The sequence below is a fragment of the Podarcis raffonei genome, chromosome 8 (assembly GCF_027172205.1).
Source record: "Podarcis raffonei isolate rPodRaf1 chromosome 8, rPodRaf1.pri, whole genome shotgun sequence".
In the NCBI taxonomy this organism is placed as follows: domain Eukaryota; kingdom Metazoa; phylum Chordata; class Lepidosauria; order Squamata; family Lacertidae; genus Podarcis; species Podarcis raffonei.
In genome coordinates this window covers 38,937,461-38,963,483 of record NC_070609.1, presented here as the reverse complement: position 1 = coordinate 38,963,483, position 26,023 = coordinate 38,937,461, and the positions used below count along the sequence as shown (strand labels likewise).

Sequence of the window (26,023 nt, the reverse complement as noted above, 5' to 3'; positions counted from 1 at the left end):
GAACTATCAGTTCTCATCATTCTCGGCTGGAGTTGATGGGAGGTGGATCCAGCCCCTGGGCAGGGTGGGGTGGGCAGGATCCTTGGTTTGCAGGTGCTTGTGGCACATGCTGCTCCTCTGGCCCACACTAAGCAGGATTGGGGGCGGGGGGGCGGGGAGCCAGTCCTTCCTTTCACCATGGATGTATGTAAGAATCTCCCAGAGTCCCCTGATCATGGATGACTCTGTTTTGCAGGTCTAAACGCTGGTTTCCGTGATGTTTCTCAGGAGACAAGAAGAAGGAACCTGTGTATGTCCCCACACAGCACCCAGGAGCCCATAATAGTAGTGGAGAATACTGAACAATTAACTAGACTGGGCCACAGCACTGGACATGAAAATGCTTTTGTTTGTGTGACTGAATTGTGGAGTGGGTTGAGTGGCCCCAGTGCAGGTGTGAGTTCCTGCTGCCTTCTGCTGCTGTTTTACAAGGCAGCCCAGTGAGCAGCAGCAGTGAAAGGTTTGGGCGCCATTGTTGAGGGAGGGGGTTTAGGGGGAGAGTTGTCAAGTTTTGGTGGTCCTGATGTGGCCACGGATAGAGAAACAGCTGTACGTTGAGGGTATGGATCAGAGAGATAGATGTTGGCTGGTCACTTGTCTTTTTTACAGTTGACTTGCTTTGTTCCACAAGCTGCACATTTAGGAAAAAAAACTTTTCCAAAGGGCAGAATAAAGAAACAAAGTATTTATTTTTTGAAAAAAGAGTAACCTCCTTTGTTATCCAGGCCAGTTCTTTGTATAGGTTTGCCTGGTCTTGAGATAATTTATTTCCTTGTTCTTACCACTAATTGCTTCATTAGCAGACTCCACAGGTGCCTCAGAGCCAAGTTGTCACTAGAAGAGTTGTTTCTTTCTGTTCATTGTTAGGAAACTAAATTAATCCATGGGGCAGCACTTACAGGAGGTGGGGGTCTGAATATGCAGTGGAAAGAGGGGGTGAAATCCAGAGGCATCAGAATGGGCAATGACATTGCAGAGGGCAAGTAAGAGAAAAACATTTTAACATTTATTGAATTTTGCACAAAAATAGTCCATGAACATAGAAAGCTAGCACAGCAGGTAAGAACCTAATCATAGAGTTTTCTTCCTGGTGTGCTAGTTTCTAACCCGCAGGGAGCTTTCCCATTAGGGGAGCATTCTAAAATGGGAGTTCTCATTTGCTACCTGAAGTGTTATATCTTATTGTGCTTCATGTGTAGACCAAGCTGTTAAGCATTTCTGAACCTCCAGCTGGGATCCGACCCAAGGGACAGTGGTCAGCCTCCTTTGACTTAAGGGGAAATAATGCACTTGAGTTCACAGTGATCTGCCTGCCAAGGCAAGTCAGGAACAGGTCATTGCTAGTAGAGGCAGTTCTGACTCTAAGCCATTTCTGCCAACCTAGCTGAGGAAGTATTGGCAATTTTCTGAACCTCAAGTATCTGGAAGCCAGGCAGTACTGGAATTGTGTGCCACACAGGTCTCTGCTGTTGTGCTTCTGCTTCTGGCTTTAGTCCACAAGTGCCTCTCCCTTGCCTCCCATTTACTACCCATATTCCCATTTCATTCTAAAACCCATGAGCTGTAAATATAACCCTTATTTTACATTTATTTAATGAACTGAATTTATTCAGCCCACTCCCCACAAAGAATGGATTACCAACGTTCTTTGGTAGAATATCACCTGCAGCACAGCTGGAAAGGGATGACTTTAGAAACTTCCAAGTAATGTTTCTTGGTTAATATAACTTTGACTTTTATAAACAAAGCGTTTCCCAGAAAACTGGAGGAAGCCTGGGATCAATTTTGGATGAATCAGTATCTGGAATTACTTGTGCTGGGCAGTTTTTTCATTGCTGGAAAAAAATCCTTAATGTATGCCTGCCTGGCACCAATGTTATGTTCAAAGTTTGACTGAATTACTTAATAAAAGTTGTTTCTTACAGTACATTTTAGCTTGATTGCATGTGATCATTTCTAAGAGCTTTTGACTATTGTCATCACAAGATCTGACTAATTTTGCTTTTGCAATTCCATATGGGTAGAGATATTTTGACATTATGAAAGCATCTGTACAATAGAGGAAGAACAGCATTTTAAACTCAACTCTTTATTTTTTCCTTTCACTGAAAGGAAAGTGAAGTGGCTTTGCTCAAGTTTAAGTGGTTTTGAGTCTGCTGACATATGATATAAAAATTAATTTAGCCCAACAAGGCTGATGGCTGTTCATCAAGACACACGAAAGACTGAGCAAAACTATTTCCCCTCCCTAAGTTTGCAAAAACAAAATGGGAAAGAGAGCGAGAAGAAAATATTTTGAAACATCCTTCCCTGCCTTGCTCCTGCTCCTCAGTACTTCAAACCCAGGTTGACTGGGCAGCAGCAAAAATAGGTATCACAGGTTGGCTGTAGGGAGGCTTCTCTGAAAGTGCAATTATTATGAAACATCTTCTTTATTATATTATAATATTTAAACTGTGCAAATAATAAATGCAATGTTAAAAAAACAAACCAGAGCCCTGCCTGGACCGTTCCTTTCAGTTGATTCTCTAAACCCCTTACAAAACCATCTATGGAAATAGCTTATGCAGCAGGAGCCAGGATTTCTGCCAGTGGGTGGCTTGGATTTGACTGATGCTCAGGGGTGCGGGGAAGAAAGAGAAGAAAAGGAACACCTATCCACTCTGAGAAGAAGCTTCAGCTGCAACCCTTACATACACACTGGGAGTAAGTCCCATTACAGTCAGCTGAACTTACTTCCGAGTAAGTTCCTTTCCCTTCCTTTTCCAACAAGCCTTTCAAGAGAACGTTTTTATCCCAGTCTGCATATGCATTGGACCTGAACTTGTTTCTTATATAGGTATTTATGGGTTGTGTTTTTATTGTTCAATCATTTCAGGAGTGATCCATTAATGAAATAAATAAAGACACTGAACACAGCAAGCTAGCAAATTCATTACAAAGCCATGTGTATACCCTATAAAAGTGAAAGGGAAATTCCAGAGTAAAGCCCTTGTGTGAAAGGTGTGTATGTGTCGTAATCAGTCCAGCTAGAAAGACACCCAAACAGGCGGCCAGTTGTGACATCAGGCCAAGTGTGCTGCAGCTCTGCCCTGTAAGACTGTCAAGGGGACAGGCCAGAGCGGGGACGCTGAAAGAGACTCCACCATGAGGCCCTACCTGTGCCTTGGAAGGCTCCAATGAAGCAGGAGAAGCCAGAGGGGTGCAGGTGGCCTCTTTGCAGCAGGCTCACCCAGGCAAGAGAGCAAGCTGCCCCTTTTTGAGGAAATATGGGACTTGGGGGCTTGCTGGAGGGATGCTGTCTGCCCTGCATCCTGCTGCAAGTAGGAGGGGAGAACTTATACGCTGTCTCTTTTGGGCCCCTTTCACACATTACACAGAGCAACTCACTAAGGTAGAATTCAGAACTGTATCACTTCAAACAGCAGCACAGGCAAATGAAGGCCCCTGCTCTGTGGGCAGAGAATTTTGCACTTCTCCCTGTGTGCCACTTTAATACCCCCACTAAGTTTCTACATGGCTCCTGTTGCCAGTTAAATAGATACACATGGAGGGAGCAGCCGATTTATCTGGACGGAGGAAACAAAGGATTTCAGTTTTATTAAGGTTTCTGTAAATATTTCCCTATGACAAAATGAGAGAGTGATTGAAAGTAACCTTTTTTTATCAGCAGGTCAATGCAGCAACTGTACTTCCAGGCAAATGGCAGAGTAAACTGAAAGGGAAAAACAAATAGGCTAGCAACAGCTCAAGGAGTGGCAATGACATTCTCCCTTCAGAGTTAAGTTGTTGAACCAGCTGCCAAACACTCAGAGCTGAAGCAGAGGCGCTTTTAGGGTAGCACAACCAGTTCAGCCATGCTGCAGGGGGCGCCACAACAATGCTGTAGAACAGAGCGTGTGAGGTGGGGGGGTCAGCGATTTTTAGTGTCACACAGGGTGCCACTGAAATTTGAGAGCGCAAAGTCAATCACTGGCTGAAGTGTGTGTGTCCAGACAGAAGGCCACCCAAACGCCTCAGGAGACACATATTTAAAATTTAGAAGTTACTCCCTCCACTGCAGGTCAGGATTAAAGATGGACTCGGGCATGAAAAGGTTGAATGCAATTTAGTAATTGTGCGCAAACATCTTCAAAGAGGCACAAAGCCAAGAGGCACAAATCCCATCCAACTAATCTGATACATTTTGTACCTCAACGTCTGCAAAAATGGGAAATGCTAGAGAGGGTGGAGGGGTGAGGGAGAGGAATCGATATGCAGTTCTGTTTTGAATTGGGAAACGCTTTTACTGGAGCTATTTTTTACTTCCAATCGCAAATGCTGTTGGGAGGGTCACAGAAGAAACAAATCTCAAGCTGTTTCTCTGCTCTTTGTGGCTGGCTTTCGCAGCATTCAAGGGCCCTGTGGCTCCAAGAACAGCTTGAGGATCACAACTAACAGGGAGATGGTGTCTGTCCCTACTTCCTGAACCAATGTCTGCCCTCCACAGCATCTCCCCAGGAACACTGGTTAGTGGACAAGAGAGGTGTACCTAGGATAGCTTGGGCCAGGTCCTCCTGACACCCCTGGATGTGGATGGTCCAGCAGAACAACAGGCTTACTGGCCACCTTCACCTGTTCCACTAGCTAGTGCACAGTGGTCCAACACGCGGCCCTTGAGGCTTTTTTTGGTGGCCCTCAGCAACATTTGACACACACCCCAGCCCTCATGCCACCTTCCCAAAACCAGGTAAGCAAGGCACTGGGCTTTGAGAAGGAGGTGTGAGGGCCCCATAGGCTAAAGGGATCCTTAAAAAAAGAAACTTTACAGGTTCCCCTTGCCAAAATAAAAAACCCTGCACCCATTTACCTGACATTTAGACTTTCAAATTTCATCCAATTCTTCTAAGAAATAAAAGTGACATACATTTGTTGATGCTGTCTTTTAAAGAACACTCACAGTAGAAAGTAAGCACTCAGTAAAAGTGAAATCCTGAACCAATTTGGCAGAGTTCATATCCTCAGAATGAGCTCCTATGCCTGCAAATTTCACTCAGCTCTGCTCAAACATTAACCTGTTATCCAAGCTGACACTGTGGGTTCTGAGGCTCTCCCTCCTCCCCCCCCCCCACAGCCCTTCTATTTAATCAAATGGAGGAAGTCACAAAGCAAGCAGCGAGAGCCTGGTCTTTCTGGGTCAGCAGCAGTCCCTGTCCTCCACTACAAAAGGAAGCAAATCAATAGTTCGCACTTACTTCAATCCATTTCAGTAACTTCTCACAAGCATGACTATCTGCTTTAAAGGGCGCCACATTCAGCAAGTCAGCCACAAACTCCTTAGCTGTGATCTCTAGGCTCTGCAAGAAATGAGGGCACACAGCAACCATTTTCCAGAGCCAACTGCGTAGAAGAGCAGTTAGCAGGATTGTGAGGAAGGGGGGAAGGTGAAGGACCAGGAAGGCAGGAATGGCTGCAGTATTCTCTTCCGCAGAAGCCTTAGAAGAAGGGAGACATGAGGGTGGGGCAAGGCTTATTGCCTTTTGGTGGTCTCCAAATATTCCCAGAGCTCACAGTCAAGCTGTTAGACTAGGAAGGAGGTCTCAGCAGGTGACATGCCCTAGGCGAGCAGAGCTTGTGCCAAGAGACCACATGGTTTCGGGATTGGCACCCAAGACCTCTATAAGCCCAAGAGCAGCCATGTTGTCTTCTTACCCACAGCCTCTGCACAAGCAGCTCGACTTTGGCAGTCATTTTCTTGGGGTCCTTCTGCCTTATGGAATCCAAGATGACATCGGTGAGAAAGCAGTGGCACTTTCGGGCATAAAAAATCTCCTCTTGTGACAATGGAAAGCTCAGAAAGACAATATCTATAAGTGGAAAGAATTAGGGAGTGCCATCAACACCCATTTCTTTGCCAGACCTTCAGTGTCTCCCTCATCACCCTCTCTTGAGTACAAAAACAGCACCGCCTACACTGATCTTGGTTTGGCTTTGGGGCATTTTGTTTCTGACTCGGTGGCACCACCTCCCATGGTTCCTGCCTGGCCCTGTAACTCAGTGTGGCCAAGGAGTCACATCCTTGGTTCACCACAGGTCCAGCTAGTCACAGCACAATCCACAAGTATTCTAGTGCCACTGCAAAACTACCCAAGGCAAGTTGGAAACGTGAGGAGGAGGGGATCCTGTCAATTTTTATTTCTCTCAGTTTCTCAGTTTTAAATTCGGTTCTCTATATATCCTTATCTGTTTGAAAAAAAATAAAAAAAATAAAAAATCAACAGCATTGTAGTGTGAATTTCTCCCAATGTATACATTTCCCCCTAATACTTTTGCGAAGCAATTTTCCCTACTATAAAGCAAGTTTCTATGTTACTTTCATTTTTAACAAAAATATGCATTTAGGGAGCCATTTCTCATATTTTAGTCAAATCTTTGCATGGTGCTGCTGCTGCTGCGTCCCTCCTTAAATCAAACTGCAGCTCAGTCGTGGCTCCTGACCCACTGGTTGAAGACCATTAATCTAGCATAATCTGCCTGAAGACAAAGCTGTTTTACTCAGCAACCCACACTGCTGACTGATGCCAACAATCCAACCATGTGGGCCTCTAGAAGAGAGCAACTGCAGTAGCATATGGGGCCTAGCAGAGCAGGTCACTCTCAAGGACTTAAGCAAGATGCAAGTCCCATGACATTCACTAACCAAACTGCCCAAGAAGAAAATTCCAGATACACTGAATAGTCTTACCAAATTGTATTATTGGACACTATACAGCTCAGAGCTAGTCTCTACTTGTGGCATTATTTGATGTTCAAGAAGCACCATTACCCCACTGAAATACAATAGAAAAGGCCTTCACAATATAACAATTTTTTTTCTTGAACTCAATAGGGCAAGATCTTTGTTATGGGAATGGTTCCAAGAGTGGGAGCTTCTTGTCAAAATATACAGTAATTTCTCATTTTGCAAGGAGAAATAGTGAAGATTCTGGGTACAGAATCGGGGGGTGTTCTATTTTTTGAGGGAGGAAGTCCCTCCCCCCACCCCCGCCCTTCAGAGCAAAAGCAGATAAGATATATTCAGCCCTGCCCTTTCCTTATATCTCCTTCCCATCCCCAGTACCTTTGGCTATGGGGTGTGCTAGGCCACTGGCTACTTTCATGTCCTCCAGGTGTGTGCTGTAGAGAATGCTGCTTTCATGAGATGAGCAGGAACCATCACAAGCCACAATCGGAGGATGCTCCACTTTAAGAATCAAGCCAGTGTCCCCATGGGGCTCATCCATGATAGCACTGCTGCTTTGTTCAGGGAATGTCCCTGGGCAGAAATGGGTAAAAATTGTTAACATGACATATGTATTGATTGGCATATATAAAAAGTTATCAGATGTTTCACCCTGACTTGCATCTACCAATGGAATTTAGGAAGTCGTATTAGACATGGAATGCAATGAGGCACCATTTTGTGGCCAGTTCTACACCCCATGTATTCCACAGCATGTGCACACCTCTTTCACATTCTCTCTTATTCACTTTTCCCCAAATTAAAAAGTGCCAGGTGTTGTAACCCTTCTCATAGGAGAGTTGCTCCATCCCTTTTACCTTTTTGGTACCTTTCCCAGTGCTTCAATATACTTTTTGAGGTGTGACCAGAACTATACACACTAAACCCATGGTGGTTTCATCATGAAATTGTACAATGGCATTATGATATTTGGTAGTTTTATTCTCAATCCCTTTCCTTATCATCTCTAATGTGGAATTTGCCTTTTTCCACAGCTGCTATACACTGAATCAACACCTTCATCAAGCTGTCCACTACAACCTCAAGGTCTCATTCTTCATCAGTGACCCCCAGTTTTGGTTCTATTTCAGTATAAGTGAAATTAAGGTGGGGATGTTGATCCCACATGCATCAATTTACACTTGTTTTTAATTTCATTTGCCATTTTGCTGCCCATTCACTCAGTTTTGGGGTTAGGCTAAGCTTATTTATGAATTGATTTCCTTTTACAGCTCCTCTCAATCCTCTTCTATTCTAACATTTCAAACAATTTGGTATCATCAGCAAACTTGGCAACCTCACTGTTCATCCCTAACTCTAGAGTGAAGAAAGTAAAACACACAACCCCCCGTCACAATCCTTGGTGGAGCCCACTTTCTACATCCCTCCATTGGGAGACCTATCCATTTAGTCCTCCTCTCAGCTTCCTATTTCTTAACCAGTTACTGATCCATAAGAGGACCTCTCTTTAGGAACAAGCTGACTTGAGAGACCATCTTGCCCCTCATAGCGGCCCAGCATAGAGGCACTATGAAGGGTACCACATGATGTTTTCACAGGGAACTCAGTGTGTCTGCACCTTGGCCTGGAGCTCCTTGCCTATTCATATTAAGCAGGCATCATCAGTAGTTTCTTTCAGTTGCCTACTTAAGGCACACCTGTTCACACAGGCCTTTATTTATGCTTCACCATCCAACTCTTGACTCTTTTTATGCTGTTCGATGGGTGTGTTACATTTTCCATTGTATGAGATAAAAGCCCCTAAAATAAATAAATATGAAGCTATTCAGATATGAATAGCCCAGTCCTGAACAATTCAAGCAACTTTTCATGGCAAAGTATCAGCTAAATAAGCCCTCTATGGCAACCGTGGAGCTTGCATGAACTTGCAGAAGCCTGGGAACAAGCAGAAGAACAACTGCCAAAATAGCTAACCTTCCTTTTTCTGCATACAAACGCTAGAGACTTAATCCCTTAAAGATCCCTGCAACCAGTTCATGGATCTCCATAAGCAATTAAATAACAGGCCTTGCCCAAGTGGGCTTTCGAAACAGCAACTTCACAGAGGCAGCTGACTTGCAGCTTCTACCTCTAATTGTTAAACACAGAGCAACAATCATGAAGATTTTCCCCTTAGATGCTCCTTGCAGGAGGAGAAGTTAATCACTGTTTTCCTCTTTCATTTTTTCTTTTTATAGCACTGATTTCTGTCACTTGTATTCCAGTCTTCATCCAGCCTACTTCATCAACCACAGCTCTTCAGTACCAGGGAGTGGTCTCCACGGTGCCAAAGAGGACCTTTTGGGACAATTGTGTCAAAGGCCCCAGTCAACTCACTGTTCCACAATGAAACAAGAGCCTCAATAGGATCACTTGCTCTACCCAATGAAAAATCCCCTAAAGCCATCAACCTCCAAGGGTGGACCAGCAGAGGTCCCCCACTGCTGAAGACAGGAGTAATCATTGCAAGACCAAACTTCACCAGGAAGTGGCCTGATCATGACAATGAGAGAATATCCACCCCACCTGCTTCTACACCAACCCCTCTCTATCATGAATAAAGAGGTGATTGATCACTAATCCCACATCTCTGTGAACAAGAAGCCATTATGTATAGGCAGAAGGGGCAAGGAGAAAGGAAAGGTCCCAGCAACCCCTGCTTTGGGGGGGGGAGAAAAAGAGGAGGGCACTCCTTGTTCCTGACATCCTCAGAGAGCGCTAATTTACAAGCAGCAAATTCACCTTTCTCTCTCTCTTTCTGGCCACTCAGTTTCTTGGCTGCAATATTTTCAGCCACTGAAGAAACCTCCTCAGAAATGCTTTGTCTTCCAATCTTGACAAGCCACGCCTCAGAAGCCGGGATGCCCAGCAGGCACTGCCCAGCTTTCGGCAGCTGCCCATTACTTGTGAGCTCAGGACTGGTGACCCCAAAGCAAGTGGCTGGTGGGAAATTGCAAGGCACTCTCCTTTCGGGCTCTTCAGCCACTTTGACACCATTGGATGTTGCCACCTGCTGGGCTTCACTGCACCGATAGTTCGCCATATCCCATCCCTGCACTAGGGAAATGAGCTTCTGGATGGGAGTGTCTCTGTTTTCAGGTTTTTTGCTTAAATTGCCTTTTGCTCCTCTTTTCCTTTCAGGCTGTCTGAAACAGCAGGAACTGTCCCACCCATCTGTGGACTGGCTATATCCTTCCCAGTTATTTCTTCGCTTTGATCCCTTGGTTGGGGAAATGTGGGGGGACTTTTCAATCACTTTGTCTCTTTCTTCCAGGTCTTGTGTATTTCTAGATATATTCCAGCTATTGGCACATTGATCTAAATCCACAGCAATATAGGAGTGCTAAAAAAGAAAAGAAAAGAAAAGGGAAAATTTCCATTAAAATTCTAAGATAGAGTGTAATTTGGCAGTGTCAATGTATCCTGTTTTCCAACTGCTTTAATATCAGAGCTCCCTTAGAAGCAGTATAACAGGATTCTGTTATAATCTTATGAGGTGTGGCAGCTGCTTTTGTATCTTTGGAGGGTGAATAATAAATTGGGCTCTTTGAGAAATGCTGAGGATTATAGAACCTTCCAGAAATGATTGGGAGAAAGTTAAGACAGTTAAACATTAGAGGTTTGTAAGGTAGACTCATTCTAAATCACAGGGATGACTGTCAACTTGGACAGCCTTAAAAGAGGGTTAGACAAAGAGGGTAAGGCTATCAATGGCTACTAGCCACAATGGTCATGCTCTGCCTCCATGGATGGAGGTAGGTTTGTTTCTGAATGCCAGTTACTGGAAACCATTGGAGGGGCGAGTGCTCTTGTACTTGGGTCCTGCTTGTGGGTTTCTTACAGGCATCTGGTTGGCCACAGTGAGAGCAGGAAGCCAGACTAGATGGGTCAGTGGCCGGATCCAGCAGGCTCTTCTTATGTTCTTAATGATAACATTGAGTGAAGAATAACCTTACATTTTGAGGCTCTTCACCAGACTCTTGTTCTTTCTCTGGCACTGCAATCTCAAGACTTCTAAATGGAAAAGCTGCTCTTTGAGCTTCCTGTTGTTGCACCCATAACCTGTAAATAAAACTTCACATTACAAGAATCATCTTTGAAGTCAGCCATGGCTCTGGAGGTAGTGTGCCTGCTTCCGTATTTAAGAATACTGCCTGCATCTTCAAAATGTATTAAGATGTAGACACTGAAAAAATGGAGGGGGTAAGTAGAAATTTCAAGCAGTTTGTGAGCTAGAGGACGAGGAGGAGGAGTTGGCTGTATCAGTTCCTGGAAAAATGAGACCTTGAGAACTTAGTGGATGGTTTGATGAAGATGTTGACCTAGTGTGTTTCAGCTGTGAAAAGGATGTATTCCATGCTAGGAATAATCAGGAAAGGATTTGGAAATAAAAGTGCTGATATTATAATGCCATTATGTAAATCTATGGCGCAACTGCATTTGGAATACTGTGTACAGTTCTAGTGACTTCACCTCAAAAAAGTTATTGCAAAGTTGAGAAACGGGTGCAGCATTACTCTTCTGTGAGGCAAGGTTGTAATGTTTAGGACTTTTTAGCTTAGAGAAAAGGTGAGTAAGAGGCAACATAATAGAAGTTTATAAAATTAGGCATGTCATGAAAGTATTGTGTCAATACTGTGTATTTTTAGCAGTATTTGTTTTAATTTGTTTTACTGTGAGCTGCCTTGGGTCCTATACTGTAAAAAAGGTAGAATATGAATTACATAGATCAAGAAATCTCTCCTCCGAAACCTCCTCATTGTACTTATGCCTTCTCATTCTTAAAAGCAGGGTTTTTTGTGCCTGACAGTGCTGATGCCACAAACCTCCCATTCAGGAACAAAGGGCAACGAGGTTGGCCAGGGGTGTTGGATAAAAGACTGTTTCCTACCAAACTCCCCACCCCAGCCCTGCTTAAAACTGCCTCCCATTCAGGGACAAACAACTACAGGGGAGGGGCTTGTAGATGTGCTTTGGATTTCTGTAATTCTGGCCTATTGTCCACCCAGAGGGAGTTCTCATGCCCCCTGAACATCACTGGTTGATACGTGATTTTTTAAAAGATAAAGGAGAAATAAACTGAGGATACCTGTATGTGTCATATTGATGAAGAGCCTCGACAAGAGAAGGGATCTGATACGCGGCCACTTCCTGGCACAGCAGAGACCATTCTCTGACAATTAGAAACAAAACTCAAGGCTTGTTTATGCAAATCAAGTGCGCAGAGAGCCCTGTCAAACTTTGTAAAAACATTATTGGCAATAAACAAGACTGTGCAACTCAAATACAGGTGCTCTAAAAAGCGTGTTGAAGCTCATGTCTCATCTTAAAATATCAGGGTGGCACATGTTCCCTCAAGAGCTAACAGGTTTCTCCTCCTTACACTCTGCTGCAAACTCACACCAAATCTTGGGTGTGAGTCAAAATGGAACATTGGCTATTTACTGTGAAAGTCCGCACTGGCCCAGTGTGTTGTTATATCTTCCACCCACTACCCAGATCAGGCAGGATCACATGATACAGCTGAAGCGACATAAGCAAACAGAGGAGGCTCCACCTCAGTTCCTTTGTAGTGCCAAGCTGGAAGCAGAGTAGATGGAAACTGGCACCTCCACAGGACAGCACTGCATGTATCCCTCACACAGCACCAGAATATGGACTTTTATGCGAAGTAGCCAGCATTCCACTCTCTGTCTAATAGGAAGGAGGCATCCAGGAGGGACATGCCTAGGCCAATTTCCCTTGATGGGTCGCACTGAATAGTGGCTGTGAGTTTAAGATTGCTGGAGGACTTGCTGCAGCCCCTCCAGCCAAAGACCACTTCTGCCAAAGCATAAACTTCCAAATATGTGGCTGTCCTGCATTGGTGGAGAAGGCTGCATTAATCATGAGCTGACCATGTTAGGAACACAGGAAATGACAAACATTTCACTTACTTAAATTCAGAAGGCAAGAAGAGTTTGCCAAATCTAAGGAAGTTGAGGATGTGTCGAAAAATTTGTCCATCTCCGTGGATGAGGAGAGCCTGACCATAAGTAATCCAATACACCTTTTTGCTATTTGACAGCAGCTCTGGAAACTGGCAAAAAACAAAACCAATGCCATAAAGAAGAACAGAAGCACAACCTGTTTGAAAGAGAAAGCAGCCCTCTTTTGCCCACACTCACCCACAATGAAACAACCCTTACAACTTTTCTACTCCACAGGGAAAATGTATTATTATAGGTTCTGGGTGCCAGAGTTTGTGGGCAGAAACCACTCATAACTCTTGGATTTAGTAAAAGTTATAATTAATCAAAGTTTGATTAAACTGGGCCAAACACAGGAAACCCTGGATTTAGTTAGGCTAATGAGCCAGGCTGAGCCATTAACCTATTAAAAAGGCCAATAACACGCACACTCTGGCCCAGACAGAAATTGGTGAAAGCCTCTCCTTCAGCTGAGATATAGCAGAGACAAAAGTCCAGAGTTTCAGGAGGGAGGGGAAGAAATACTGTGAGCAATGAGGTAAGTGAACAGGAAAAGTGTCCCTTTTGCAAGCTGAGGCAACAGGGGTGGGTAGGCTAGAGCATGAGGCAAGCAGTCCATTTTATGCTGCAGAGAAGGTCAGACAGGATGTTGGAGTCTCTTGGAATATGAGGCTGCAGCAATGGGAAGAACAGGAACCTCTTGGGATATGAATGTTCTGTGCTCTCTCTGTCTAGACACAGGTTGTATATATGTGTAAATAAAACATGTACTGTTGAGGTGTGAATTACCTTCAGTTTGTGTGCTAGTCTGTAACATTATTATCAAGTATGCCTGCAAAGTCCCAGGTTCAATCTCCAGCAAATCCAGTTAAGGAGTATTTGTATGCCATGAAGCTTTCTTCCTTGTAGCCTTCTCTGGCTGATTCTCCAGAACTATCTCAGGCAGAGAAGATTCTTCTCTCATCACCAGTTAATTAACCCTTTAAACTGAAGATGGTAGAGACTAAACCTGAAGCACTAGAAAGCTGCTGGGAAAGTAAAGAGCGCCAAGCCAAGCGGGCCAATGATCTGACTTGGGATAAGGAAGCTTCAGGTGTTCATATGAACTATTCCACTAGGATGTAGGGAAGGGGACATGTTAAAAGATTCCTGCCCATAGAAAGCAAGCGTGTGACAAGGTGAGCTCAGAACCGTTCATGCCAAAACGCTAGCAGAACTGAAGTTTAGTGCCACCTCCCACAAGTAGGTTGATACAGTTCAGTGCAAGCACCTCAATGCTTTTAGGAAATTGGCCTGAAGGTTCAGACTATCAAAAGGCAAGAAAGGCAATGTAACACGTTCTTAAGAACTGTACCTTCAGTAATGTTTGCAAGTAAGTTGCGTACCAGTGACTTCCTACATACACTTTGACAATATGATGGAGTGAAAAGACTGTTAGTCCTGCTGCCCAGCCTGCATGTGAAAGAGAAACAGAATGCAATTTTAAAGGCATTGCTGCTTTTGTCAGTGTGGTGAACACCCTTGATCCACAAAATCCCTCCCTATTGCAAGCTCATATTCAAATGTTTTGCCCATGCAAGGAGCAGCAGATAATCTACTGAACTCGAAAAGCAAGTTTTCAAGCAAGTTTCCCCTCCATTTGCCCTTAGAGCAGGGCAGTTTTCAGCTGGCCCATGGGGAATGACAGCCATACCAGCCTACAGCTCAGCATTCATGCACATATTGCCAATTACTCAACATAATGCCATTTTTTGCTCACTTCTATTAATGCTTACAAAGACTCCTTTGCAGTCGCAGGTCAAAATTTACTTTAGTCTTACTTCAGTACACTGTAGCAGAAAGTTTATAACTAGAGTGGGGAATTAGATCTAGCCAGTGGGCCTGATTCCCAATTCTACCACTGTGGACCAATTTTGACAGCAGTAAATCACCTGACATTAGGTGTCTGCCACCTGCCAAAGTTCAAATAAGGTCACTGTAACCACCAATCAGCTGTGAGAATGCATTCAGAGGGGCTCGCTGTAACCACTGATCAGTAGTTACAGGGAGCCTCTTTGAACGAAATCCAAATGGAACTTTTTTCCTCTGCTTGTGGGCTTCCTAGAAGCATCTACTTGCCCACTGCGAGAAAAAGATGTGAGATTAGACGCATCTTTGGTCTGATCCAGCAGGGTTCTTATGTGTAGAAAGTTGCTGCATATATATGCACAATAACTTCAGTTTAATCATCACAGTTGCCAGCTGTGTTACATCACTTGCAGACAGTGGCAGAGCTTCAAGCTCCGGTGGGGCGGGGGGCGGAGAGCAGGTGAGGGGCATGGCTGGTGCACGACCCAGGGGCATGGCGTGCCGCCTGCGGGGGTGTGGCACCCAGCACAGGGAGGGGGCAGCCACAATGGCACCCCACCGGGGTCGTGCCGCCAGGGGTGGTGCACTCCCCCCGCACCCCTGTTCCTCCGTCAGTGCTTACAGACAGTCCACTAAAGTCCCTACTTATGTTGCTGTTTTTTGCAGATTATCTGAGGTTACTTGTACACTGCAATAATCAGATTATGCTGAAGTGTGCATGTTCTTGGATATAATGCATATTGCTCAGAGAATGTATAATAGCTCTCAAGATATGCACAAACCATGCAGTGTACACAATTCTGCTAAAATATGCACTTTCTTTGATGTGTCTTGGAGGTTATGCATATCACCTGGAGAATGCGCCAAATGCTGACAAGATACACATATTCCCCAAGGCATCTTGGAGAATATGCAGTGGTTTATTTTTAAGCATTGGGGTGTGCCTGAGCACACCTGGCAGACTGCCTTCACATCCCTACAGTTACATGCAGTTATATACTTTTGTGTGGAATTCTGATTGTGTTGCTATAATTGTAATTGTATTATGGACATAAAATGCAATGATATTCCTTATAAAGTCGTTTGCAATGTTAGTGACAATAAACACATTGTGGTGAATGACTACTTATTTTGTAACAACCATTGGTTCAAACGTAACGTTTCATATTCTGCTCTTTTATAGCTTCAATTTTCCATGTTGTTCATTACTAAAAAGACATTGTTCCCTCCCTTAAAACTCAATAAGAAGGGTCAAATTAGTAACAGCTGACTTACCTTTTCCCACGGTTTCTAAAGGTGCCTTTTGTTTTAGAAAAGTTTTCAAGGCATCCTTCATTGGCTCATATATGATATCCATTTGATCCAAATAGGCACAGAGTTCAGGAAGCTCAGACATCTTCCGTATAAGTGGGAGTCTGCAAGTGCCTAACCAATTCCTTTGGATAAAAACGGGAATAGACTTAGAAGAAATTACTTTATCTATTTTTGCATATATATTTTTTAAAGATAGCCATGTGATTTCTTTCCTACTATTTTGGCTACACATGGATTCTCTCCACCACCACCCCAACTCCCAATTTTATTTAAATCAGATTCATTAGACAACTAAGAGAAACTTCAGTGTGCCTAAAACCTTCAATTGCAATTGTGCACCTGAAGAACAGTAATTAAGGCTGGTGGAATGCAAACATAGTCAAGAATCAGATAAATTAACCATCAAAGTACACAAAAGTAAAACCAAATAGGTGTACGGTCAAATGTATTAAGATCAAAGCATTTCCTACATATTTTGAAGCCACCAATGATTCCCCTTTTTTCTAGGGGCACAGCAATTGCTCAAAGACCCAGTCATGCTCTTTTCAATTGAGAAGCTCTTCTCTTTTGAGTTTGAGCATAGTGCAAGGTCAATTATCCCACCTCACCCCAGTGGTCTTAGGCACACTGACAGCTAATTGGTTCTGCTTTGGTGCAACAAGACATACATGACATGTTGAAAGAGAACTCCGTTCCCGGATATATAGAGCTTGTTCCCATCCAGGGTACTCTCCATGTGAAGCTGCCCCAGAGCAGAGTCAGGATATTTGACCAAGAGACCAAGCGCCATTGGGAACAAAGGGAGACTTGCTGCTTCCTGAACAGCTTGCGGCTTCTTCGTGGTGCTTTTCACAACGCCTTGAAGGTCAGCTGTTCCCTCTGAGTAGATTCCTAAAAAGGAAATGTACAAATGAGAAATGAACAATTAAGAATTATATTTTGACTTGCTATTCCAGTGAAAGTCCCATGGCCCAATCCCCATTTTATTTTGAAATCTATTAATATAGAGATGAGTTACACTGAAAGATGCAATTAAGAACCGCACCAGGGTTCCTCCTGTAGGTCTTCACTGCTTCTGTGACTTCGGGAATCCCCAGTGCCTCAGCCTCAGCCTCCAGAGCATCCATGTTGGAGAAGTTGTCAGGCAAAAGCATCTTCTCTGAGCGAAGAAAATTAGCTAGAAATTATAAAATGAAAAACACAAAGATAAGCCCAGAGTGTAGCAAGACCTCAACCCTATTCTCTGAACCTGCTCCCACAGGTACTAGCAGAACACAGTGCCACCCACCCCCAGTTCATAGAGTTGGTCCAGGAGGATACTGTGGTCAATGATAATTGAAAGCCACTGAAAGTTCTAGCAAAAGCAACAGGGTTGCACTCCCATTAACCACTCTCTTGAAGGTTACCCATCAGGGCACCAAGACCAAAACCAGACTTAAACCCACATCCTACTCCCACATATTCCACTTGCCCCAACCCTTCGAACATGCTCTGGTAGCATATTAGTAGTAGAAAGGGTGTTATAATAATTTTAAAAATGAAATAGAAGGAAACGCTTATTTGTTGCCTCCTGCTGCTGCTGTCTTCCTCAAGGAAAAGGCTTACCTATGAAGCGAAACTCGCTGCTTTCACATTCTATCAACACAGCATTGTCAGACAGCCACAGCAAGTTGTCATCATTGACCAAGGAAGGATATTTTTCAACCATATCAAGTGGCACAAAGCAGTAATGCACTTCTTCTTCAGTATCTAGCAACGGAGTGTCCATTAGTCCTAGGGGGACTTTCTCATGTAATCCTAATAGGGAGAAAAAGTGAATGTCAGCAAGGAGCTAGGAAGACCAGAGACAGCAGATAAAGGACTAGAAATCTGAATCCAGAGCCTGGGGTCACACACACCATACACTGAAAGCACATGGCTTCCCCCAAAGATTCCTAGGAATTTTAGGTTACCCTTCATGGAGCTAAAATTCCCAGCACCCTTTAACAAACGAGTTTCCAGGATTCATTGGGGGAAGCAATGTGCTTTCAGTGTTTGATGTGTGACCCCAGTCTACACACGACATCCCATGCAAATAGCACCAGCTGTTGCAGCTGATAATCACTAGGAATCCCAGCAGGCTAGGAAGCAAGCTTAACCTTTTTTCCTTGCTGTAGTCCTGTGGAAAAATCCTCATCTGGAGCTGGTATTTGTAACTGAGAAGAAATTCTCCACTGGTGCAAGCAGGGGAGCAAAAATTCCAACTGCTAAAATCAAGCTCATGATCATCTGTGCTGACTAATGCTATTTGCATTTTTTTTAGACCCGACAAATTAAATACAAAGAAATAGTTGACCTCACATGGTTGTTGATCTTCAGCAAGCTTTGGGATTATCTATGCCAAAAGATTAGCCTGGGTCATTATTAATTAATTAATTAATTAATTTAATAAAATTTATACACCATTTGATTTAAACAAAACCCATAATACAGTTTACAAATCTGAAGTATATTTAATGGGTATAAACTCAATAAAGGGAATAGTGAAATCTTAGTGAATGTGACAAAGGAATTAAAAATGAAGGGAAATAAAGCTCTGGCACCTCTCAGAAGGGCACCACTGCCATTCTAAGAGAACAAAGCAGAAGTTCATTGTGAGCTCCGGCACCTGTTTTTCTAGAAAAATAGCACTGGTTATTATAATCTCATTCATATATATATATATATATATATATATATATATATATATCACACACATTTTCTCTCTCCTTTCTTATTACATAGGGGTATTTTGGGCTTTATAAAATCTTTGTTGGTTGTGGTATTGAGTAGTAGTAGTAGTAATTACAATACAGAAAGACATCATTTTTTAAAAAAATGTGTCATCATTTTTCTACTAAAGTACCCAGGATGATGTACCCAGCTCGGTAAAATGTAGTAAAAATAAAATATAATATATAATATATAAAAAAACATTGAAATCAATTAAGAAAGGAAAGGCAATTAGTAGTAACAATTCAGCTGAAAAGACATCTGGGTAAATAAAACACTTGACTTTGCTCAATTACAGGAATATGTGCCAGTGACTCTAAGGCAGTATCTGTATAATGGACCCAACTCTCTCTTGTCAATGAGCATCAACTTTCAGTTCAGCCTCCTACCTCTAGGGGGCAAAATGAATCTGGTCTTGTGCCTTGCTGCCTTTTATTATGCCTCTGGGACCAAAAGTGACAGGAACTTGGTTTCCGTTTGGTTTCTCAGGGGATGTTTCTCACAAAATTATACAAATTTGTATTAAGAGTTTTGTCACAAACAACTTAGCAGTGTGCATAAGTTCAACTGCTAATTTCTCTCTAGAGGACTTAAAAAACAAACACACCACATTCAGCGCCTTCACGGGCATGCTACTTATCCTGTCATAACCCAGACGAGTGAAAAATAAAGCAAGCCTCATTCTAGAGCAAATGACCCAAGGGGCAGCACTCTAATTAATGTCAGGCAAAAGTTTATTAGGAGGAAGAACAGTGATTTGGAATGCAGCCAAACAATTAAACATCAACATCAACTCGTTTTATAATCCTACTGAGATATGTGATTGTAACTGAAAGTGAATGACTGTAATCTGCTCACCTAGCCACCTGGGGTTGCTTCTGAAGGTTTGGGAATACAGCTGCTAGGCTTAATTGGAATGAGTCATTGCAAGCATCTTGCACCACTAGTCCTCTCCTGTAAAGCCCTTCTTGACATAGGTCCAGGGTACTTGAATGATGGCCCGTCCCCTCACCTGCCACTACACTTACATCTGCATTGGAGTTCCTTCGCTGGGTTCCCCCATCATCTGAGATATGGCCAGTTGCTATCAGCAAATGGGCTGTTTCAGCAAAGGCGCCTGGTTTTGTTTTTAATTTTACTGAAGATTTTCTTGGGTAACAAAGGTACATACAGTGTTTCAGCTTTCAGTTCATAGAGTCCTTTCTATGGATCAGTTACATTCGATGTGAAACACTAATAATGTTATAGACATTATGAACTGGTCTCCCCCACCCTCCGCCCAGAGGCTTACTTGGTGACCACTCTGAAGTTGTTGTGCCACCAGGCAAAGGCTTCTTTGTTTTCCTAGGTGTTTATGCTTTTTGGGTGATGCTTTTATAGGGCTGCTGCTTTAAGCTTATATTAATGTATTCATGTAATGTGTTATTAAATATTATATTTTAGGTAGTCCTGTTAATGTATCTGAGGGATGGGGAGATATAAATAAACAATGACTGAGTTTGCTTGGAGTCCACGTCTCCTGGGCTTAACCCGCACTCCATCCACGGGATCATGTGGGCTGAATGAAGCCAGGGGAAGTTTATAAAAATTATCCAAGATGTTTGCTTATGATCACTACAATTGTCATTTTGGTCCTGTCTAACCTTAAGTAGTTGCTTACAATGGACTTTTACCAGTAAATGCTGGACTTTTAAGAGGAAATTCTGAAGGCTTGCTGATACATTTTCGTGTTCTCCAGTAATTCATAGATGCTCTTTCAGCTATTGGTATATCCGCAGGACGGACACGTAAATTATGTTTTCCTTCCTTCAAATTGTCTAAGGTCTGTTAAGACAGGCAAACATCTCTTAAGAATGCATTTTCATTATATTTAAACAAAATCACAGGAGCGTTAAAAGAGGAGGGCTGTAATACAGCATGGGTGCGCATGGAAGGATACTGTCCTTCGGCACTGCCATCAATGACGTTTGCTTCAATACAAAGTCAGAGTTCCTAAGCAATGCAAGCTTAAAGTTCTTAATAAGCCCATGGTCATCATCATCAATGCAAGCGCTATTCTAAGCTATATGATGCTATTTTCAGGCTCATAAAGAAGCTTCCCTTTGGCAAACCTTTTATGTGCTTCTGTTCTCTCATTAAGGAGGGACTAAGGAGGAAGAGGGAAGGTAGCTTCTCTCCCTTTTCCTGAGGTGGCATCTGGAGAGGCTCAGCTAGGGAGGCTTCAGAAAAACACAAGAGCCTTGCAGCTGGCTCAGCCCAGAGGGCTAGCACCCTATTTCCATAGTGGCCAATCAGATGCCCCTATAGGGAGTCTGCAAGCAGAACCTGAGCGCAACAGCAGTGCTCTCCCCACTTATGACTCCCAGCAACAACTCAGGTCCTGCTTAGTTGTCCACTCCTCTTGTCATCCAAGTTGGTAGCCATCACCACATCTTGTGAGAGCGAGTTCCATAGTTTAACTATGCACTGTGTGAAGAAGGGAGTGATTGCAACAAACAGCATAATTGCTTATCAGCTCAGCAATGTAGGCAGGGGAACCAACTTATTTTTCTGTCTTCAGGAGAAGCCTCCGTGATGCCTCATCTGAGAACAAAGCCAACCTTTGGTCTTGGTGCCCTCCATTTCATTGCCTGAAAGTGAGACAGGCAAGCAGCTGAAGACTGAGGTGGGTCTTGTAAATCCTCACCACCTAGGTTTGGTTTAAAACACTGACACAGGAGGCACAATCCACTGAGAACTTTTCCTGCCCAGTCTATCCCCTTGAATGAAATGGAACTTATCTCCTGCAGAGAGGATGTAGAGCTAGAAGTGGAAAACTCAGGATGGGGAGGGATCATGCTCCATAGTACGCTTAGGACTTGCAGGGTCCTCTTCAGAGTCAGCAGGAAAGTGGGGAGGGTGATCCCACAACAGTCCCATTAGTGAAGCAGGAATAAAGAGGCCTCCAGATGGGCCAAGCCAGGTATAAATAGCTTCTGCTTTGGCTTCTGCCTAGACAAGAGCAGAACTCCCAGTTTACTCTTCTCTTGGGCTTTTGTTTCCCTGGACTTCAGGCTCCTCAATCTGATTGCCTTTGCTCCATCTGCCTCAGTGCTTTGATTGCCTGCTTGAATACATAACTCAGATGTAACACTGAACCACGGCTTGGCATGAGGGAGGCCTCTCTCCTCTTGAATGCAGATTCCTTCCTTTGTATTCTGCTTGTCATTCATCACACTCTACCCAGACATGCAAATTGGCAAACCCAGTTAACACTAGCCACCAAACCAGGGTGTACAAACTCACATTGGGATTCAAATCATGAATGTGAGGGAAATTATTAGCTGTAGCTTGCCAGTCCAGAAGCCACAGCAGCTTATGGCTGGCAAAAAACAGGTAGTGGGAAAGAACCCAGTTGTAAGATGAAGCTGGGAGCACATGAGTTCTCATGGAGCTCCCACATTCTAAGCCCATGCTTAAGCCTAACTTGAGCTGTTGCCTGCTTTGGATTCTAATTCTGCCAAGGTTTTTGTACAACTGACACAGGCACTTGCTTTCCCAGCCAGACGGAGCTGCACAACCATCCCTATGAACTGTTCCACAGTCCAAAAAGGACAGTTCCAGGGCAGAAACTACTGTTGTGAAAGTTGTCCCATTAAACTGGGCTCTAACTTATCAGCCTTTTGACAGTTTACATCTTATTTGGTCAATAGAGCATGTTCTCAACCACAGCCAGGAAAGGCAGTACCTGCAATAGTGGGGTCAACTGCAAAAGCATGGCCTGCTCGTACAGCAAATTCAGTTCAGCACAGCTGGAGAAGGACAGCTTGGAGGTGTGCAGGTAATAGTGGACGTGCCTGAAGGTGTAACCATCTCTGTCAATGAACAGGCGCACGTTTTCATTCTGAGTCAAAGCCGAAACCTCTTTCCAGATCAGAGAGTCTGGAAACTGGGCGATTTTGCTTTTGGGAACTGAGAAGCACCAGCCTCCGACATTCAGGTGAATCAGCTCTTCCTCAGAAGATTCAGCTTCAGAAACTATTTCTGATTCTTCCTAATTGAAAGGTGGGGGAGAAATCAGTACAAGCTCAGAGCAGATCCTAAGCCTTTAAAATAACCACACCCGTGAATTCCCCTCCCCCACCCACTCTTTTTAAATCTATGTTAAAAAGAAGCCTCTCCGATAATGCTTCAGATCCGAGGATGCTGTCGAGTGCGGGGCAAGGAAGGATGCATGCTCCCCAGCTGCACATGCTCAGAGACGCACTTTCCAGGCGCTGGAAAAAAGGCGGAGAGCGCGCTCCGTGTGGGGGCGTGTGTAGAGGGAGACCTCCCCCGCCCCCGGTTCCAGCCCCGCACAGGGGGCCCATTTGGGGTTTCCGCTCTCTCTGCCCTGCTCTCCTGGGGGGATCCCCTTTACCATGTTGCTGGGCAGGCGGAGGGAGGGGCTGAGGACCATCCTGAGGGGACGGGGCAGAGCGCCCAGCAGGGCAAAGCAAAGGCCGGGCGACGGCGGCCGCTCAACGGCCTCCTTGGCTCGCGGCCTTCCGCCGCCGCCGCGCGGTGTTTGCCCGGGTTGCCAGGCAACGCGCGGCGGCCTCATGGCGGTGGCGGTGCCGCTGAGCGAGGCCTGGATTCGCCGGCAGCCGGCTCTGCGGGGGCTACAGCCAGGTACTGACCGCCAGCTAGCGAGAGGGCTGGCCGGGGGCGCGCGCGAAGGGGCCTCCTCGCTCGGTCTCCCCAAGGAGCGCCCCCCCCCCAGCGCTGCCATGGGGCAGCCTCCCCGGCCGGCCGACCACGGCTACTTAGGCCCAGCCAAGCTCAAGCCTATCTCCAAGCCTCGCTGCTTCCAGAGTTAAGGGACCCTTCGGTCACCGGGTGTGGACATTCTGCACATGCTCAGGGGCGCTCCTTTTCATAGTCTGGCACAGTCCACGACTTCATTAGAGCATTTGGACGTTTCCAGGGAAGGCTGGCCGGTCGGGAGGGTAGTAGACATGTGTGAAACAGAACTAATTCCCCTGAACTTTTGTTCCATGCGGAACGCCTCCCTTTTTTCCCCTGGCTTCTTCTCTTGTCCCTCCGCCCTGGCGAAAACTTCTCGCTATAAGTACGCGAGGAGAGTGGAAAGTACTCCGCGGTGGGGGCCTCAAGAGGAGGACTCAGAGGGGGACTGAGTGGGGAAGGGGCTTCTTTCGGGGACGGTGGTGGTGCGGGGTGCTGGTCCTTGGGACAGGGCAGCCAAAGTACCTTGCTGAGTAGCACGAGGCCACTTCAGGGATTTTTCTGCAACTCGGGTGCACTGAAGCAAAATCAGGCTAGGATGAAGCAGTAGCTTTGTTTTGTTGTGAGGGGATCTTACATAAAAAGGGAGATCCCACGAGCCTTTTACAGCTTTCTGCCCTTGGCACCAGGTTAGGGAATTTAATGTTCAGTGCTGCCTTAAGTCCACTCTCAAAACAAAAAAAATTTTTTTTCCCTTCCAGTAGCACCTTAAAGACCAACTAAGTTAGTTCTTGGTATGAGCTTTCGTGTGCATGCACACTTCTTCAGATGCACATGAAAGCTCATACCAAGAACTAACTTAGTTGGTCTTTAAGGTGCTACTGGAAGGAAAAAAATTTTTTTTTGTTTTGACTATGGCAGACCAACACGGCTACCTATCTGTAACTTAAGTCCACTCTGAATGTGTTGGGCAGATTGCCTGCCTTTCTTTTTATATGTTTTAATACTATTTATAACACACTCTTCTCTTTCAAAGCACCCAGTCAAAGCAGCTAATAAAAGTATTAAAAAGAAAACAAAGATAAATCTTTTTTTAAAGAAAGAAAGAGAGAAAAAAAGAAAGAAAATGCTAGATAGTTTGTGTTTACACTCAAGAGAGTGGAATCTGATTTGAAAGAATTGCTTCTCATTTTCTAAATGCTTATTAGAGGCAGATTTAGGGAGTTTGACCAGTTCGTTCACATGGTGCAGAGCCTAGGGGGCGCTGCAACTATTATTTCGAATGGTTCGGAGGAGGTACTAAATTAAATATTGAGACCCCAAGGTCCTCCACTGTTCTCATCCAAACCATCTTTGCCTCTAGATAAACTGGTTCTGCAGGTTTTGAATGGTTACAAAAACCTATTTGATTAGAGGCAACAGTGCATAAAAATATGTTTGTGCACCATGGGAGCTCTTCTAAAAGTATTTTCTCTATCCTAAGAGATCCTCCTTTGAAATGCTGCTTACGACTTGTGTCTCTTGAGAGTTATTTCTTTAATTTTTTTCAGTTTAGTGCCAGTTTGCACTATTGTTTTCTGCCACAGTGGGGTTTAGGGGTTGCAGCTTAATAGGACCCATACTTGTGGATGACAGCAACATATTTTACATCTAACCCCCCCCCCCACACACACATAGTCAGAATATACAAAGCTAAAAGAAATCAGATAGACAAATTTTCTGATATGTGAAAAACTGCAGTTTAAGAACTGTAGGAAAGACCAAAATACATTTACAAGTTGCCATTTTTTTCCAGAACAGGTGGAGTCCATCTCTCTGCAGGGAACCCATGCAGCCAAAATTGTCTCTCTTGGAGATGGCCTGAAAGCCTTTAAAAACCTTCAGTCCTTAGATTTGTCAAAGAACCTGCTTGCTTGTCTAGAGGTGAGTTCTGCGGCCTTTCATGGTTGCTGCAGGATAATCTATTGAGAGATTAGCTCTTCTTTGCCAAAAGCCAGAGCCTGGGATGCCCCTGAACTGTGAAGCCGGTAATTGTGGTGATGAATGATTCTTGTTTCCCAAGTGGAGGAGCTTGGTATTAGTAAGAGGCATCTCACCCATATCCTTTCCTGCCTTCACATGTCTAATATGGCGTGCTAGCAGCTCAGTCTTGGAAGTGATATATACCTAGACTGTAGGCTGCAATCCTAAACCTGCTTACCTGGGAGTAAGACCCAATGAATTTAGTGGGCCTTATGGCTGCATGTTGGGAAAGATGGAGGGCACAAGGAGAAGGGGACGACAGAGGACGAGATGGCTGGATATTGGACAGTGTTCTCAAAGCTACAAACATGAGCCTAACCAAACTGCGGGAGGCAGTGGAAGACAGGAGTGCCTGGCGTGCTTTGGTCCATGAGGTCACGAAGAGTCAGACACGACTAAACGACTAAACAACAAAAATGCTTGTACAACTTAAACTCACACAGGGACAAGCAAAGGAGGACGCCTTCACCCCAGTGTGGCTCCCCTTTATCACATATACAGCCCCACAAGACAGTGTCCTATCCCACCACACCCCACAACAAACATACAAATCAATATGGCTAATCTGACCCAACAACACCCCCCCACACACATGCAAACATACCACATTGCAATC

General features: G+C 44.4%; 3 protein-coding genes across 4 annotated transcripts in view; 2 read left to right on the top strand and 1 right to left on the bottom strand.

Annotated features, from left to right (window-relative positions):
- PLEKHG4 (pleckstrin homology and RhoGEF domain containing G4) overlaps positions 1 to 1,968 on the top strand; it is a 36,964-nt gene extending 34,996 nt beyond the window's left edge. The window contains exons 21-22 of one of the 2 annotated variants that reach the window (XR_008331806.1): positions 236 to 1,022; positions 1,476 to 1,968. Coding sequence is in view for 1 of the 2 variants with exons in the window: in XM_053399428.1 (XP_053255403.1) it covers positions 236 to 241 (6 nt within the window). In the remaining variant the exon portion in view is untranslated. Of the gene's footprint in view, positions 1 to 235 lie in introns of both variants that reach the window. The other variant, XM_053399428.1, reaches the window with a different exon arrangement.
- A 1,635-nt stretch (positions 1,969 to 3,603) lies between these two features.
- KCTD19 (potassium channel tetramerization domain containing 19) lies at positions 3,604 to 23,638 on the bottom strand. Its single transcript, XM_053399431.1, has 16 exons — positions 23,081 to 23,638; positions 22,409 to 22,714; positions 20,355 to 20,505; positions 17,536 to 17,727; positions 16,976 to 17,107; positions 16,599 to 16,821; positions 15,892 to 16,052; positions 14,123 to 14,220; positions 12,736 to 12,878; positions 11,889 to 11,972; positions 10,756 to 10,861; positions 9,542 to 10,142; positions 7,139 to 7,333; positions 5,731 to 5,885; positions 5,274 to 5,375; positions 3,604 to 3,754 (listed from the first exon to the last, which is right to left on the bottom strand). Exons 1-16 carry the CDS (start codon positions 23,429 to 23,431, stop codon positions 3,641 to 3,643), a joined length of 3,114 nt encoding a protein of 1,037 aa, XP_053255406.1. The 5' UTR covers positions 23,432 to 23,638; the 3' UTR covers positions 3,604 to 3,640.
- The window catches only part of LRRC36 (leucine rich repeat containing 36), a 23,680-nt gene continuing 20,893 nt past the window's right edge, over positions 23,237 to 26,023 (top strand). Inside the window, exons 1-2 of the mRNA XM_053399434.1 lie at positions 23,237 to 23,331; positions 25,186 to 25,308. The gene's annotated coding sequence lies outside the window, so the exon portion shown is untranslated. The remainder of the gene's footprint in view (positions 23,332 to 25,185; positions 25,309 to 26,023) is intronic.

What these genes read in the sequence shown, in the direction of transcription:
- KCTD19 (XM_053399431.1), bottom strand. Translation starts at nt 23,431, where the DNA reads ATGGCAGCGCTGGGGGGGGGGCGCTCCTTGGGGAGACCGAGCGAGGAG. An exon ending in AGTTGACCCCACTATTGCAG is followed by an intron (nt 20,506 to 22,408) that starts GTACTGCCTTTC and finishes CTGTCTTAACAG; the next exon opens with ACCTTAGACAATTTGAAGGA. An exon ending in GACCTACAGGAGGAACCCTG is followed by an intron (nt 16,822 to 16,975) that starts GTGCGGTTCTTA and finishes TTTCCTTTTTAG; the next exon opens with GAATCTACTCAGAGGGAACA.